Source organism: Octopus sinensis, linkage group LG4 (assembly GCF_006345805.1).
Source record: "Octopus sinensis linkage group LG4, ASM634580v1, whole genome shotgun sequence".
Classification (NCBI taxonomy): Eukaryota; Metazoa; Mollusca; class Cephalopoda; order Octopoda; family Octopodidae; genus Octopus; species Octopus sinensis.
The window spans coordinates 85,449,524-85,466,778 of NC_043000.1; the positions used below are offsets into that span (position 1 = coordinate 85,449,524).

At 35.0% G+C, this 17,255-nt stretch overlaps 1 protein-coding gene across 1 annotated transcript in view; it reads left to right on the forward strand.

Annotated features, from left to right (window-relative positions):
- LOC115210304 overlaps positions 1-16,763 on the forward strand; it is a 33,615-nt gene extending 16,852 nt beyond the window's left edge. Inside the window, exons 3-4 of the mRNA XM_029778827.2 lie at positions 11,160-11,266; positions 14,486-16,763. Of these exons, the coding sequence (XP_029634687.1) occupies positions 11,160-11,266; positions 14,486-15,436 (1,058 nt within the window). The 3' untranslated portion in view covers positions 15,437-16,763. The remainder of the gene's footprint in view (positions 1-11,159; positions 11,267-14,485) is intronic.
- The last annotated feature ends 492 nt before the right edge of the window (positions 16,764-17,255 follow it).

A 17,255-nucleotide genomic window follows, 5' to 3' on the forward strand; every position in this document is an offset into this window, starting at 1 on the left:
AATATGTATCTATTTATATATGTATGTATATATGTATCTATTTGTATATGTATATATGTATCTATATATTATATATATATATGTGTATGTAGATATGTTTCTATTTAATATATATATATGTATGTATATATATATATGTATGTATATATATATATATGTATGTATATATATATGTATGTATATATATATATGTATGTATATATATATGTATGTATATATATATGTATGTATATATATATGTGTGTATGTGTATATATAGTGTGATTATGTATAAATATAGGGCATATTGTATGTATGTCTATATTATATATATATATATATGTATATGTAGATATGTATATATATATATGTATGTATATGTATATATGTATGTATATGTATATATATATGTATATATGTGTGTGTGTGTATATATATATATAAAATACAGCTAAGCCTGGTTTCACCTTGTCGGTTTGGATAATGTATCTGTAAAATGTGCTCTCCATAAGCATTTGACTTGTTTGGGCATACTTATGTTAAAAAACAATCTTAGAATGACATTTTTCTGTCAAAGCACTAGAAATAACTGACCAACAAAAAAAAATAATAAACCAAGATTCAACCAAATCAAAAAACATACCAAAATAATAAGCGGACATAGATGAACCATCCCACTTCCATTGCACACACAAACACACATATTCATAACCCCCCCCCCTCCTCTACGTACAGACATATTCACACAGAGCTGGAACACTGATTTATTTTTTCCTGCGTACAATTTTCGTCAGCCTTTCTTTTCTCATAAACACGAGTATTATTATAGTAGATTATCTTGGTAGTCTTGGGAGCTATGAAAAAGCCCAGTGTCAGGACCAGATCATCTTACACATTTGTGTAACCTTTCGTGCACATCCGCCCAGCCATTTAACCGTGAATCCCAAGACAAGAATCAGCCATGTATGTGTGTGTGTGTGTGTATATTTATATTTATATATGTGTGTGTGTATATATCTATATACTCTTTACTCTTTTACTTGTTTCAGTCATTTGACTGCGGCCATGCTGGAGCACCGCCTTTAGTCAAGCAAATTGACCCCGGGACTTATTCTTTGTAAGCCCAGTACTTATTCTATCGGTCTCTTTTGCCAAACCGCTAAGTGACGGGGACGTAAAACACCAGCATCGGTTGTCAAGCAATGCTAGGGGGACAAACACAGACACACAACAACACACACAACACACATATATATATATATATACATATATACGACAGGCTTCTTTCAGTTTCCGTCTACCAAATCCACTCACAAGGCATTGGTCGGCCCAGGGCTATAGTAGAAGACACTTGCCCAAGATGCCACGCAGTGGGACTGAACCCGGAACCATGTGGTTGGTTAGCAAGCTACTTACCACACAGCCACTCCTGCGCCTATATTTGTATATATTTATAAATGCATATATATATATATATATTTTCCCCACTGCGTAGCACTTTGAGCAAGTATCTTCTTATCTTCTACTATAGCCTTGGGCCAACCAAACCCTTGCGAGTGGATTTGGTAGACGGAAACTGAAAGAAGCTTGTCGTATATATATATGTATATGTGAGTGTGTGTGTATGTGGATGTATATGTTTGTGTGTCTGTGTTTACATCCCTGTAACTTAGCAGTTCGTCAAAAGAAATCGATAGAATAAGTACTAGGCTTCCAAAGAATAAGTACTAGGCTTCCAAAGAATAAGTCCTGGGGTCTATTTGCTTGACTAAAAGGCGGTGCTCCAGCGTGGCCACAGTCAAGTGACTGAAACAAGTAAAAGAGTTTAAAGAGTATACATATATGTATATATATATATAGTCTGTTTGTGTTTTTATATATGTATTTATATATGTATATATATATATGTTTATATAAATATATGTATGCATATATGTTTATACATATGTATGTACATGTATATGTTTATATATGTATGTATATATGTATATGTATGTCTGTATATATGTTTATATATATAAGCATATATATATGTACATATGTATATAAAAATCCTTAAATCCTTAAAAATGTTTCAGCTCGAAAGCTGCGGTGATGCTGGGGCACCACCATTGATTGTGCTACACTAGTATGTGAAACACCCTCTGATACGTGGCACTTGGTCAACAAGGGAGTTCGATGCCACTGCCTGCATCTGTGTTTACTGCCGAGAGGTAGGTTCATCTGGAACCCCTGACAAGAAGAGATCCAGTTTAGTTTTAAAGAAACCCACATCCACGCTATGCAGGTCTCTCAGACATTTAGGAAGGATATTGAAGAGCTGTGGTCCCCTGAAGCTCAAGCTGTTGCAGTATCTGGTTCTGTATTTTGATAATGATCTGGGATTTTTGGCACCATCAGTGGCGCCCTGTTCTGCTGTTGGTGTAACTTTCAATGCCGATATTTGGGACAAGGCCCTCCAGGATTTTCGGGATGTATATCACTGCATATCTCTCCCGCTTTCGCTCTGAGGAGAAGGTTTTAATATTTTCACTCCTTCCCAGTAGCTGATATGTTGCATGGAGACGATCTTAGTGTAGCTTTGTTGGATTGCTTCGAGTTCTGCTGTTAACTTTATATTGTGTAGTGACTATAGTTGGGAGCAGTAGTCCAAGCGGCTGAGGACGAATGTCTTCCAAAGGACCAACTGTGTCTCCTTCTCTCTTGTTCTGAAAGTTTGGCTAGGCATTTGCATTTTATTACAAAATTCGCAATATGCACTTGGAGAGATGCATTGTTGCTCATGTCAATGCCCAGGTCATGCACTGATTTTGACTTAGGAATTGCAATTCTTCCTAGGCCAGTGTATCTGGTCTACATGTCATTCAGTTTTCTGTGCTGGTAGTGCAGGGCTTGGAACTTCCCTGCATTAAACTGCATGTTGTTGTCCTCAGCCCACTGGTATATTGTATCCAACAATATTTCCAGGGTTTTGTATTGTCTGAGAGACTTTTGTGTCATCTGAATAGCTAGCAGGGGTGGCCATCTTAGCAACTGAGGGCATGTCTGAAAAGGCCACTATGAACAGCAGTGGCCTGAAGACAGTGCCCTGAGGAACACCACTTGTTATTTGTGTTTCCTTGGAGGTGGCTCCATTGGCCACCACTGCCTGCTTTCTATCTTTTAGGAAGTTGTGCAACCACTCTCCAAGTTTTCCGCCTCTGCTGAGAGGACACAGGTTGTGACAGATCATACCATGGTCGACTTTATCAAAAGCTTTTGCAAAGTCGAGATATATCACATCCACACTGAAGTCATTTAGTAGCAGTTATAGTGTTGCATAGTGTTAGACAGCTTCTATTTAGGTATGTATATATGTGTGTGTAATATGTATATGTATATATACATTTCTGTATGTATGTGTGTATATATATATATGTGTGTGTGTGTTCATATTTATATGTATATTTATATCTATGTATATATGTATGTGTGTATATATGTATATATATATAGCCATGTATTTATTTGTATATATATGTATGCATATATGTATATATATATATATATATATATTATATATATATATATATATATATATATATATAAAGTGTATGCATATCTAACCAACCCCTCCCCTCCTTCAAAGGAGCCCACAACCTATGAGACCTCTTGGTCTACAGCTTGTTCCCTAACCCAACCTGGCTCGTTCCCCTGCTCCTGCTCATGCTGCCGCACTTACTCTTACCTCACCATAGACCCTATCACATCACCAACTCCTTCACCTGCACTTCTACCAATGGCATCGACTGTATCTCATGCTCTCTCTGCCCTTCTCTATACATCGGGCAAATGGGACGCCGCTTGTCTGACCGGTTCTCGGGACACCTGTGAGACATCCGACATGGCAATGGCACCCCTGTCTCGCGCCATCTCCGCTCTACCGGTCACTCTTTGTAACACCTGTGTGTTCGGATTGTCCTTGCACAGGGGCCATCCAGACTCCTGTTTGTGCCGTGAACAGTGATTAATCTTCTCTCTTTGCTCCTTTGCACCACATCGGCTCAACTCTCCTCTCTCCCCTCACACCTACTTCCTCCCACGCACCTCTCCTCTCTTCACTCCTACCCACCTTCTCCCTTCCCCTTCATCGTCACTCCTCCCTCATAATGCCACTCCACCCCTACACAATCCAACCCCACTTTCCCTATGCATCCCACCCCATCTCTTACGCTCACTCCAACATACCCTACCTCTACCCCTACTCTCAGCCTACCCATATCTACACCACCCTCAGCCTAATCCACAACCCACCCTTGCTTTCCCCACTCTCACCTCCCCCACCTCCTAACACCACCATACCACACAACATCACATCACACCACCACATACACACTATCTCTGACCACTTCCCAGCCCCACATCCACACACACATACTTGCATGCACACATCAAGGTCACCAGCCCTCTCCCGCATGCATATACATACTCTCTTATACACAAACATGTGCACGTTTGTTTTGGTATTACCACTAATTTATTATCTCCCCTTCTTCCTAGCTTTCCTGTGTGACCCTTTTGTCCTGCATTCGGCATGATAGATCGCTAGCTACACATTCTTTAGTTTCTCTTGTTTCTTTCTGTGGAAGAGCGTAGGCTCGAAACGTTCAAGACTTTTTCATTTCCGAGTGTTAAACTCTTACTTCTGTTTGCTGTCTTCACCTCCTGTCTTCGTCTTTTGTTGTTTTCTTTTTGTGAATTCTCCCCTTATATCTATATCTATCTATCTATCTATCTATCTATATATATATATATATATATATATATATATATATATATAGATATATATATATATATATATATATATATATATCTATTATATGAAATCTGTTCTGTCTGTCTGTGTGTGTGTCTTCTAGGATCTCAGGCATCCTCCATCTGATTGCACTCAAAATTGATATGTCGATACTGACTGTATCAGAGTGTGTACGAGTCTTGAAAAAATTACAAAAATTAATTCCAGGTGAGAATTCGATTGATAAAGCCGTGGGAACGTGCATTTGTACGCGCAAGTACATCAACTGTTGCGATCGATACTATGTGTTTGTGAGGAAAATGCACGTGCAGTGTGTAAAAAAAAACGTTTCAGCAGTTCTGGCCATAGAGGTTGAAACTGCGTTGCGAGCACGCCAATTTTCATGTTGTTCAGCTGTTTCTGCCGCTCTAGCCACAGAAGTTGAAGCTGCGTTGAGAGCATGCTGACACTTGCTTTGTTCAGATGTCTCTCTAGCAATCATTTTTCTTTGGAATAGAGAAAAAGTCCATCTTTATTTCTTCTTTTGCTTGTGTCTCAAATTTAAGTTAAGTCAGTGTTTCTCAAAGGGGAGGCCTGTGGGATGGTCGGACAAGTTGCTTTTGAGAAAATTTGGTTTCAATGTTTGAGAACTCAGCACCATCCATTGGACGGGGGTTTTGCTCATGTGTGTGTATATATAGATATATATATTACACACATATATATATATAAAGATTGAATATTAAAACTTATTTTATTATAGTTTACAAATAACACTATACTTATTTAAGTAGAATTTGGTTAATTAATTAGACAAACTTACAAATCAGCTGAACAGTTTTGTACTATAAATTTAAAAGATGAGAACTGTAAAGAGTGATAAATTAGGAGAACTGGCATTCTTTGCTGTAATATTTTAAGTAAAATATCCCTTATTCTTTACTTTACTAGAAGTAATAGCTTGTCCTCTACTTTTACAAGTGTAATAACTTGTCCTGTAGTTTCCCAGGTTTATCGTCTTAAGAATATGACTATATCATGCTCGCATTTTCCCATGTAATATACATATGTATATGTCTGTACATGTATATATGTATATAATATGCATGTGTATATATATATATATGTGTGTGTGTGTGTATGTATGTATAAGTATGAATATATATATACATATCCATGAGTGGTGAGTAGCTTGCTAAATTGCTTGCTTACCACCCACATGGTCTTGCTTACCACCAATGTGACATTTCGGATAAGTATCATCCACTATAGCTTTGAGCTTACCAAAGCCTTGAGAGTGGATTTGGTAGACAGAAAGTGAAAGAAGCCTGTCATCTCTATATATAAAACTGAAATGCGTTTTTACCGCTTGGTTCGCTTTCAATGCCACTACATCCCGTCCGATTCGCTCCAAAATTTACAGGGACATGTAGAATGAGGTGACGATGCGCGTGGGCTACCTTACAAATCCATATCTTAAAAGCTGTGGTTGCTAGGGGCCATCTTCCTCACTCACCCTATTTCCTCCTTTCCCTCTCTTACTCCTCTTCATAACTTTCAGAAGTCCGCTACCGTTATTTAAAGTATCTGTCACTATCTGTCACTATCGTTCTTTTAAGTATATGTCTGTCACCAACAAACAACACACGAGCATGAGAACAAATATTATGAATCAGATATTCTTGCATTCATTTATATGTGTGTGTGTTCTATATATAAATATGTATATATAATGTATGTGTGTGTGTGTGTGTGTGTGTTCTATATATAAATATGTATATATATAATGTATGTGTGTGTGTTCTATATATAAATATGTATATATAATGTATGTGTGTGTGTGTGTGTTCTATATATAAATATGTATATATACAAAGTGAATATATCTGTATTTATGTATATTAAACCTTTTCATACTTTTTCATAGTTATATATATTTTTAAACAAATTATAAATATAATTTAATAATTTTTATTTTCAATTTTATATTTTACTAGCAGTATCGCCCGGCGTTGCTCGGGTTTGTAAGGGAAATAACTATATAAGCATTTTTAGTGAGTTATAGCAAAAAATGATAGTAATTTTTTTTTTAAATCGTTGATTCATCGTAGACATTTTTAGAGAGTTACTTCCCTTATATAATAGCGAAAAATGCATTAAAATGGAATAAAAAAATGATGGTAATTTTTTTTTTTATCGTTGACTCATCGTAGACATTTTTAGAGAGTTACTTCCCTTATATAATAGCGAAAAATGCATTAAAATGGAATAAAAAATGATGGTAAATTTTTTTTTAAATCGTAGACTCATCGTACACGCGCGCTAATACATAGAAGGGCTCGATATGAATCACGACTATAAGATACCCGGTGTTGGTTACACTGCACCGCAAAATGTGGGAGTAGTTAGGAATCTAAATCGTAGGAGACAGACACACAACCTTACTTTTATATATAAAGATTTGTGCAACAACTAAAACATTCGGTTGTGCAAATTGTTTGCACAGGAAACCTGCCCTGTGGTGGTTTTTGCCGTTTTTGTGGATCTGTTTTGGCCCCTTCAAGCCATGAAGTCGTTGTTCTAAAAGAACGCTGGTCTCCTTCACAACGCATTACGACGTTGATTTCCTTACACTCCCTTCCCCACAGCTTCACGAGGGAGGGAAGAAGGGGGAGAAGCAAACAGGTGCAGGCGTGAGCGTGGTCGCCAACTCCGCCGCCATCGACACACGAAAAAATATGCATTAAAATGGAATAAAAAATGATGTTAAATTATTTTTAAAATCGTTGACTCATCGTAGACGCGCGCTAATACCCAGATGGGCTTGATATGAATCACGACTAAGATACCCGAATTTGGTTAAACTGCACCGCAAAATGTGGGAGTAGTTAGGAATCTAAATCGAAGGGGACAGACACTCACACAACTACAGTTTTATATATATAGATATATTTTCTATTTTCTTTTTTTATGTTTTTGTTTTTGGTTTTTCACTCTTTGATTTGCCTATTAGTGGTTTTATCTCTAATTTAATTTATACAGATATATATCTCATTTGTATACATTTGTATATATAATGCGTGCACACACACACACACACACATATATATATATATACACATATATATATAAGGTGTGCATTACGTAGTCGGTCGATTCAGCTGAAAATATGCACACCTATGTTAAAGGTGCTGACAAGTTTGCATGACAACTATTTTGTTCCTCAAATGAAAGGCGTCACCTCTAGGACAAAATTCCTCATCTTATAAAATGTGGCCCCAGTAGACCCAAATGAAATCGGGTTATATTAACTAAAATGTGAAAAGGGGTCTAAATGGGGCTGGAAGGGGATTAAAATTTCAAGGAGCAGGTGTTTAGGAATTCTCTGTTACATCAAGCTAAAAAATTTGCGCCAGCCTTTTAATCGTCAATGTGTTGCCGTCCATGATAAAGAAGTTTTGAATGCTTGCCATGGTGAGTCTACTGTCGTGAGAAAGAATCACTTCAAAACTTGGTGTTTACGAATTTTCTTTTACATCAAGTCCAAAATTTTACGCCGGCCGTTAAACTGTCACTACGTTGCTGTCCGCCAGCCATGGTGACTCTACTATCCTCAGATTCTATCCCTTCAAACTTTGGTTTCCAATATTTTATTATTTTTATTCAGCTCGCAAGTTCGTCTGTCCCTTTTAAATGTTAGCGTTTTGCTGTCTGCCTTGAAGCAGACCTTTCCATTGCCACTGCCTCATATTTCTGATTGATCTTTCTAAATATTTTATTTCTCAACAAACTCAAGATCTTCCGTTGTTTATAAATGGGAGAGATAGATAAAGATAGAGAGTAAGAGAAAGCGAGGGAGAGTCCGAGAGAAAAGAAAAGTAAGAGAGTGGGAAAGTGAGAGAGAAACAAATACGGAGAATCATCATCATCATCATCGTTTAATGTCCGTTTTCCGTGCTAGCACGGGTTGGGCAGTGTGACCGGGGTCTCGGAAGCCAGGAGGCTGCACCAGGCTCCAGTCTGATCTGGCAGTGTTTCTACAGGTGGATGACCTTCCTAACGCCAACCACTCTGTGAGTGTAGTGAGTGCTCTTTTCGTGCCGCCGGCACTGGTGCCAGGGGGGCTCGCAGTGGCAACGATCGATTGGTACTTTTTACGTGCCACCGGCACAGAAGCAAGTCAGGGCAGTGCTGCAATCGGCCACGTTCGGATGGTGCTTTTTACGTGCTGAAAGGAAGCAACAGAAAGTAACACCCACACTCTTACCCGCGCGTAGAGCGGGTCACCTTCAGCTAGTTTAATGTATATATATGTTTGTGTGTCTGTGTTTGTCCCCCCACCATCACTTGACGGTTCAACAAAAGAGACCAATGGAATTAGTACTAGGCTTAGAAAGAATAAGTCCTGGGTTCGATTTGTTCAACTAAAGGCAGTTCTGCATGACCATAACCAAATGCCTGAGACAATGAAACAATATATGTATGTATGTTTGTGTATATATGTATGTATGTATTTATATATATACATATATGTATCTATCTATGTATGTATATATATATATGTATGTATTTATATATGTATATATATGTATATTTATATGTATATGTGTGTAAGTATACTTATGTATATATATATATGTATCATCATCATCATTGTTCGACCGTGGTCGAGACAATGGAATTTACTATGTTACGCCAGACTTCACGGTCCATCATAGCATTACGGAGGTCCTGTTGCTGGATGCCTGTATCCTGGAGATTACATCAGGGTAGGAGAGTGTGCGCCCTCTGGTATTGCGAGTAGATGGCTTCCAGAGGAGAAGAGTAGAAATTACTTCTTTTTCAGCTCTACAACAATGTCCAGCAAACTGGACTCTCCTACCTTTCACAAGAGATGACACAGGTGGTAATTTCCCATATATTTGCATTTTGATTGGATGGCGCTTCCACGAGAGATTTTGAGCTCTCATAAGGAGGCGAGTGTAGGTTCCATCCAACCGCCTCTCAAGCTTCTTTGATAACGTCCAGGTTTCTGAGCCATATAGTAGAATTGGTTCGACTGTGGCTTTGAATATTTCAAGTTTGAAGTCTCTACTTAGATTTGATGACCAGATCTTATGCATGTCATATTATATATGTATACATAAGTATATGTATGTATATATACATATGTATGTATATATATGTATATATACATATGTATGTGTATGTATATATATATATATATATATATATATATACATATTTATGTATAAATTTACTTGTAAATTTGCAATAATTTTCTCCATATATTCGTTTTTGATTGTCTCCCCTACCCCAGGCTAGTTTTTGAGTAAGAGATCTCTTTTGAATACAACGGCCGGACCTGTCTGTGAGCAGTGCTTTTCTTTGTTAAGTTGCTTTGGTGTTTTTCCTCTGCTTGTATGTACCTTTTTACTTAAATATTGTGTCTTTTCAAACATAGTCTTGCATGTCAGCTTTATGCCTCTTGTAATATATATATTTTTTCGTCTTTCAATATTATGTATATGTATAACTCTCTTTGGCTGTTTTCTGCCAGTGAGCCTGTTGTGTTATATTCTACTATACACTCATGGCCTTGTTTACATTATACTTCATTATTATTTACTGCACATACAGACTTGCATACACATTGATATGTCTTTTTTCTTTTTCGTTTCTCTCACTATTATTATTATTTCTCCCTTTTACAACTTGTTTGTAAATATTGCATTTTTCCCTATTACCCCATATGTATTCTCCCTTATTGTATCTTATTTTATTTTATTAAACCTGTTTGATGTTCACTGATGCGAATGACAATTTATAAATTTAATTATAATTACTATGATTATAATTTTTTCCGACATATTTGTATTGTCTTTCGAAACATGCATATGTATTGAATCCAATTTTATATCAAATCTAATTTTGATGCAACATCTTTTTTTCCTCCATTTTTTGTACTTGTTTGTGGTATATTTATACCTATAACAAAATTTTTCATCTATTATTTTCATATTCTTATTACTTTCTCTGGTTGATTTTTTATGAATATAATGAATCTTTACTAGAAATTATTTTTTCTCTCTTTTTGGATATCTCAGAAAGTTAGAATTGTTCTTTTTGAACTTATTTTTTCTCTTATATATGTATGTATATATACATATGTATGTATATATATGTATGCATAGCATGTATATATGTACATGTATATACATTGAGAGAAAAGATAACATTTATTAGTGATAGTAATGGGAAGTTGGAGCATTGCATCTATTGATATGAAAAGGAAAAAAGTTGCTTGTGATGGTAGATGTATAGGATTGAAAGTCCAAATATTTGGCATGGTTTAGAAAATGAGGCTTGGTAAATTGGTATAATTTTTACAATTTTTCTTTTTCAGTCTATGGGGAAAGCAAGATGAATTCAAGACCAGTAAACCAGAATGATTCATATAATGAATTAAATGTAGAAAATATTCAAAAGTTAAAAGTTGCCTACAAAGAAAAGGTAAATCCCATTTTTGCTTTACTACTGGAACTATTTGTAATTTTCTTTTTCCTTTTTAAATATCAGATATATGTCATAAATGTGTTAGATCAAACTCACATAAATGTGCGAGTCTTAAATTCATTGATATAGAATAGGCATATAATCTAGATTGTTGTTCTCTAGTTTTGAGGTGTAAGTTGATCAATGAAAAGACAGCTTACTGATTGATATATTTTCAATAATGGTTTAATTGATAATTTCTTCCTATGGTAAATGACACTTATGTGAAGTCATCCATTTTGTCTAGCTTTCCAGAAATCAGTAATGATTATTGTATAGAAGTATAGATTGAATATTTTGTACTTTTTAATTATTTAAAGTAATTTTAATAAAAATTAAAATATGGGTAATTGATAGATTGGGTTGTGGGCAAAAGCATTTCGTACCTTACTACCTGTAGTTGGTCTGTAACTCAGAGTAAAAGACAGTTGGTAATTCTTGACAGTACCTTCTGTTAATCCCTTCCTTCTCAGATTTTCTATTTCATAGCTAATTACTAACAAGCCTTACAAATTCCCCTTGCTTAACAGCTTAACACTTTCGAATGAAAAGTTGCCCCAGGTGGCATTCTCCATTAGATAGGTCTTTAAAGGGACCATAAATACATACTGTCAGGCAGATAATGAGGTAGATGTCAGCTTTAGATGGCTTTCAACTAGCAATAACTATGCCTCTGATAACCCTCACTGGCCATGGCACCACCTCTGTGACATATATTTAGGATAATTGAAAGGAAATATGAACAAATATTAACAAAATAAATAAATCAATAAAATAAGCTATTAAAATGTTTGCCAAAAAAAAAACCCACTTTTAAAATCAGCTCCAATCACAGTAATTTGGAGAAATATTTTTTTGAGAGTTGTAGCTAGAATATCACTAAGTAACACCTAGTAACTGCAAATAGACAGGTGGGAGATTTTCATTAGTGGTGGATAGTGTTAAAACAAGGTTTAATACTCTTACTCTCTTTTACTTGTTTCAGTCATTTGACTGCGGCCATGCTGGAGCACCGCCTTTAGTTGAGCAAATCGACCCCGGGACTTATTCTTTGTAAGCCCAGTACTTATTCTATCGGTCTCTTTTGCCGAACCGCTAAGTGACGGGGATGTAAACACACTAGCATCAGTTGTCAAGCAATGCTAGGGGGGACAAACACATACACACACATACATATATATATATACATATATACGACAGGCTTCTTTCAGTTTCCGTCTACCAAATCCACTCACAAGGCATTGGTCGGCCCGGGGCTATAGCAGAAGACACTTGCCCAAGATGCCACGCAGTGGGACTGAACCCGGAACCATGTGGTTGGTTAGCAAGCTACTTATTACACAGCCACTCCTGCGCCTATGTTTACAGAATGAAAATTTTGCTGGAATCATGTTGATTGATGACTAAAGAATAGGATAGTTCCATGTACTTGGAGCCATGATGCATTTCTACAACTAAAGAAAATATAAAGAATTTATTGAATAAAGAAATACTTTGCATTCCTATACAATTAACAAACCATTAATTGGCCTGTATGTGGAAAGATTTTCTTTATAGTAATGTCTCTGTATTTGAAATATAGCTGTATAATGTCTAGGAGGATATAATGTGATATAAATTATTTTCATATTTGATTTTAAACCCATCAGCTTTTCTGAAAAGTCAGTATAGAATTTGCAAAAAATCTGGCAGTTAGACAACCATTTAGCGTTTAAACTGGCCATATCTGGCCCAAACACTGTTTTATGCTGAAACTGGCCAGATCTGGCCTATTACACCTACTCTACAATGTCCTTCTGAAAATAAGCAATCACATCTTCAAAATCTTGAAGCTAGGAGATGATGCATGATTAGTTCAAAACCATGAACAGATAAACTTATTTGACAGAGTAATCTGAATGCTAAAGGTTTAAAGAACAATTCTATAACTGTTTGTCTGTTATGAGAAGTTTTTTTTTTGTTATAGTAATGATGATACAAAAGTCAGATAAGCTATTGGAGAGAAATAAAGTGGAATTTGAGTGTCAGGAAAGAGCAGTTTTTTTTAAGTGGATTTTCTGAAAAACATTCTAGTGTTCTACAAGAGAAGGTGTCTTTTAATGAAATTTAATCAAAAAATTTCTTTTATATCCACCATTTTCAAAATAAGTTGTTTTACATATGTTAATCAATTCTCTCTCCTAAACAAGTTTTGCTTCATTTAGTATTTTATTAAAGTTAAGTGACAGGAGTTGGTTGTAAAATATTGTAATGGTTTTCACAAGTTTTGGAAAAATTTTATAAGTGTTCTATAAGAATAAGTTTGCGAAATATGAGTTAGGAAGTTAATGAAGAATCTCTGGAAGAGTGAAAATGAAGTAGGCTGAGGAGAAATAAATGTACTACATTGCAGTTATGGAAGAGTTGTGAATTTTTAAAAATCAGTAAGATTTATATCTTTAGGGCAGTGGTTCCCAACCATTTTTTGCCTTTGGATCCCTTTGATTCTTATTTTACTCTACAGGACCTCCATAGGAATTGTATGAAAAATTAAAACATTTTCTATATTGTAGAAGTATAAGCAATTTATTATGCATAAATTTTAACAACAAAATCTTATATGGACTGCCAAAGGCCAGATTGTTTCAGAGGAAAGAATTTTACTAGATGTATTCAATGAAAAATTTCATACACTACTATAGCTAAATAAATAAACTGAACCAGAACAGATTACTTGTAGGTATTGTATGCAAACATCTAGTATTGATATGGTTTAGGCTGCAGTAGGAGTCTTCCTTGGGAATAAAACAGATCACAAGGTAAAATTGCATGTACTCAAATTACCTTTTGACTAATTGTTCAATAACAAACCTGTTAACCTTTAGTCACTGATATTAAACAACTAGTTTATTTCAGTTAAGCTCACTTGATTGATCAGAATAAAAATTGACAGGGGAGCTAATTATTTTTGAATATATCTCATGTTTTAGTATCAAAATGGTTTCTTATTTGCTTTTCCCTGATCTATTTACCCCTTTTATCTGATATTTAGAACACAAAGGAATTACATAACTTCAAACTATTGGTAATACCTTTAATAGTTGTAAACATCAGATAAAAACCAATGTTTTATTGATGATGCATAAAATAGTTTCAAAATAATTGCACTTTTAACTTTTTTTTCTGTTTGCATTTTAGATTGACAAGCTAAATAGCTTTGATAACGAAGCTTATGCAGAGTTGGCTCAGCATTTATCTGATCTAGATTGGTACGCTTACAAAAATGAAAATTCTTCCATCATAGACAACCTTTTCACTGGTCAGTTACTAGAAGCATATAATTGTAGCCGGAAAGGACATCTATCAATTCAGCCACAGACATTTGCTGTTTTACCAATCCCACTTGGAGAATCATTATCAGAATCTAATATATATCTTGAAGATTGCTTCACCATCTTTAGTAGTGTAGAACAACTTTCTGGTCAGGTGTGTTCTCGGTGTACTAAAGTTAATCCTGTTGACCATTCAACTCCTTCAGTAAGCTCTTCTGTAATGTCTCCTCTATCATACATCCCTCCTTGTGTAAACATCCAGACACTTCCTGCATTTCACATGGCTCCATATATGTCTCCCATTGTCAGCAACAAAACAGACGACACCTTGACACCTCATAGTATTCGGACTTCAACTCCTCGTTTCTATGCAGGGGCATGTGATGGAATGATACGAGAAAAACAGACCATTGATCGACGTTGTCTTCTTCACCAACTTCCAGAATGCCTTATTATTCAGCTATTGCGCTTTACATTTGACTCAAAGACTAAAAATGCTAAAAAGATAACAACCCCTGTTAATATTACTCTTTTGGGTTTGGACTTGAAAGACATAGTGTTCAACTTAAAATCAACTAGTAAGAGTAGCTGCAATACAGTAGATCCTACTTACAAATACAATTTGTATGCTATGTGTGTTCATTTAAGCTCTTGTGGCACTAGCAGTGGTCACTACATTTGCTATTGTCTGGACAGTAATGGAAAGTGGTACAAATTTGATGATGACAATGTAACTGAAGTTGATATGCAGTATGAGTTGTCAACTCGGACACTTAATGAGAATGCATATCTATTATTTTATAAGAAAGCCAGCTGAATGAAAGATTTTGCAAGGTTTTATTTGCTTTTATCTTGGTTTATTGTTCCTCAAAATGAGTGTACAGTTGATTTTATGAAGTGTTCCCATTTCAAATCTGAAAAGAGAAATCTGTGTCTCCTTATTTCATTCTATTTTTGTGCAGTTGTATTTTTCATACCCTGATATCTGAACATTTTTTTTTATTAGCTCCATAATTTTCAAATATCTTGATATTTTGATGCAAAGGAAGAAAGAAAAAAAAAAAAAAGAGAGTAATGGTAAAACTATATAAGTAGTTAAGCTTCCTATTTCTAAAATAAAACAAGGGAATATATTGCCTCCTATTATTTACAAATATTAACTGGGTTGTTTAAAAAAGATTCTGGGTATTATTTATCTTTCAGAAATATTGGGGAAATTATCAGGATTTCAGTGATTTCTTGGTAATTATAGAGGAATATACAAAGCCTTAATTCATACTATAAAATGTGTATGTGCTTTTCTTGTTTTGAGGAAGATTAAAAGATTACAGAAATCTAATGGGTGTTTGAATAGGAAAATGTATGAAGATAGGCTGTTTAGCAAAGAAATAGGGAACTGTCCAGTTTTGTTTTGTTACACCTGGTAACAATCTTAAGTTATTTGTGAATTTTAATCAAGAATAAAGATTTAGAGTGTAAGGGTTTAGGAACAAGATCCTGTTTCTTATGTTTTATTATTGTTTAAATCATATCAAGGTATAAAAATTGCCCACAAAGATATATTTCCATGGTTATTTCAATTTTAGTTTAAATAACTACACACAGAGTGTTGGTTCCCTTTTGTATTGAAAAGAGATATTGTTTTTTTTTTTTTTTTAGTTTTAAAAACAATAGTATTTTTAACTATGTTGTGCTAATAAGGTAAACTGATATAAATGTAATTATTTTGGAGAAAATAATTAGATGTAAAATTTCATTTAGAAACTCTTCTAATTTTCATGAAACTATTTGGTTATCATTATTATAGAAAAGTTGTGTGAATTTAGAATTATCTTTTAAAGAGAAACAGAGCCATACATAGACATGAAGTTAGAGAAAAGTCGAGAATCTTCTGAAAATGTATTCAAAAGGAGCAGCTTTTCACATGGTCAGCTCTTTGGCCAATGAAACACAGTGGACAATATTTCTTAAATTGGAACTAAATTACAAATTTCAAGGGGAGCAATATAATCATTCCTGCTATTAATTTATTGACCTGAGAAGGATGCAATTTTTGTTGTAAAATACAACAATTCCACAGTACAAGAAACAAAATAAAAATGTTTTAAGCCATTTAGACTGTCACTTGACCATTTTACCATCTTGCTGAGGGTTTGTTGTTTTTACTTCTTTTAACTTTCATTTGATGCATCATTATCATTATCATCATGTTGAAAATAAATTTTGTTTTCCATCATTGAGGAAAAAGTGATTTATTCATCCATGCTGACATCTAACTGATTCTGCAGTTGTGCATACCTGTGGCTGTCCTTCATGAGCCTATGTTATACACATTTAAGAAAAGCAGCAGCTAAAGTATGAGGTATTAAAATTGGCTGCACTTTGATTATGAAATCAAGTTTCTTGCTTCTATGCACAATGCATTATTTAATTTTATCCAACAGTTAGGGATAGGTACCAGGTAATATGGGATGTTAATTTCTGTAGGGAGTGCTGTTTCTATCTACATACCCTTAGAACAAGGAATGAAATAAAGGATTGGAATATTAAAACTATTCCTTTCCACTGTAGTGATACATAGACTGACTCCTGCATACAGAGTACTTTTTAATGTCAAAACTGACATTTGAGGTGGT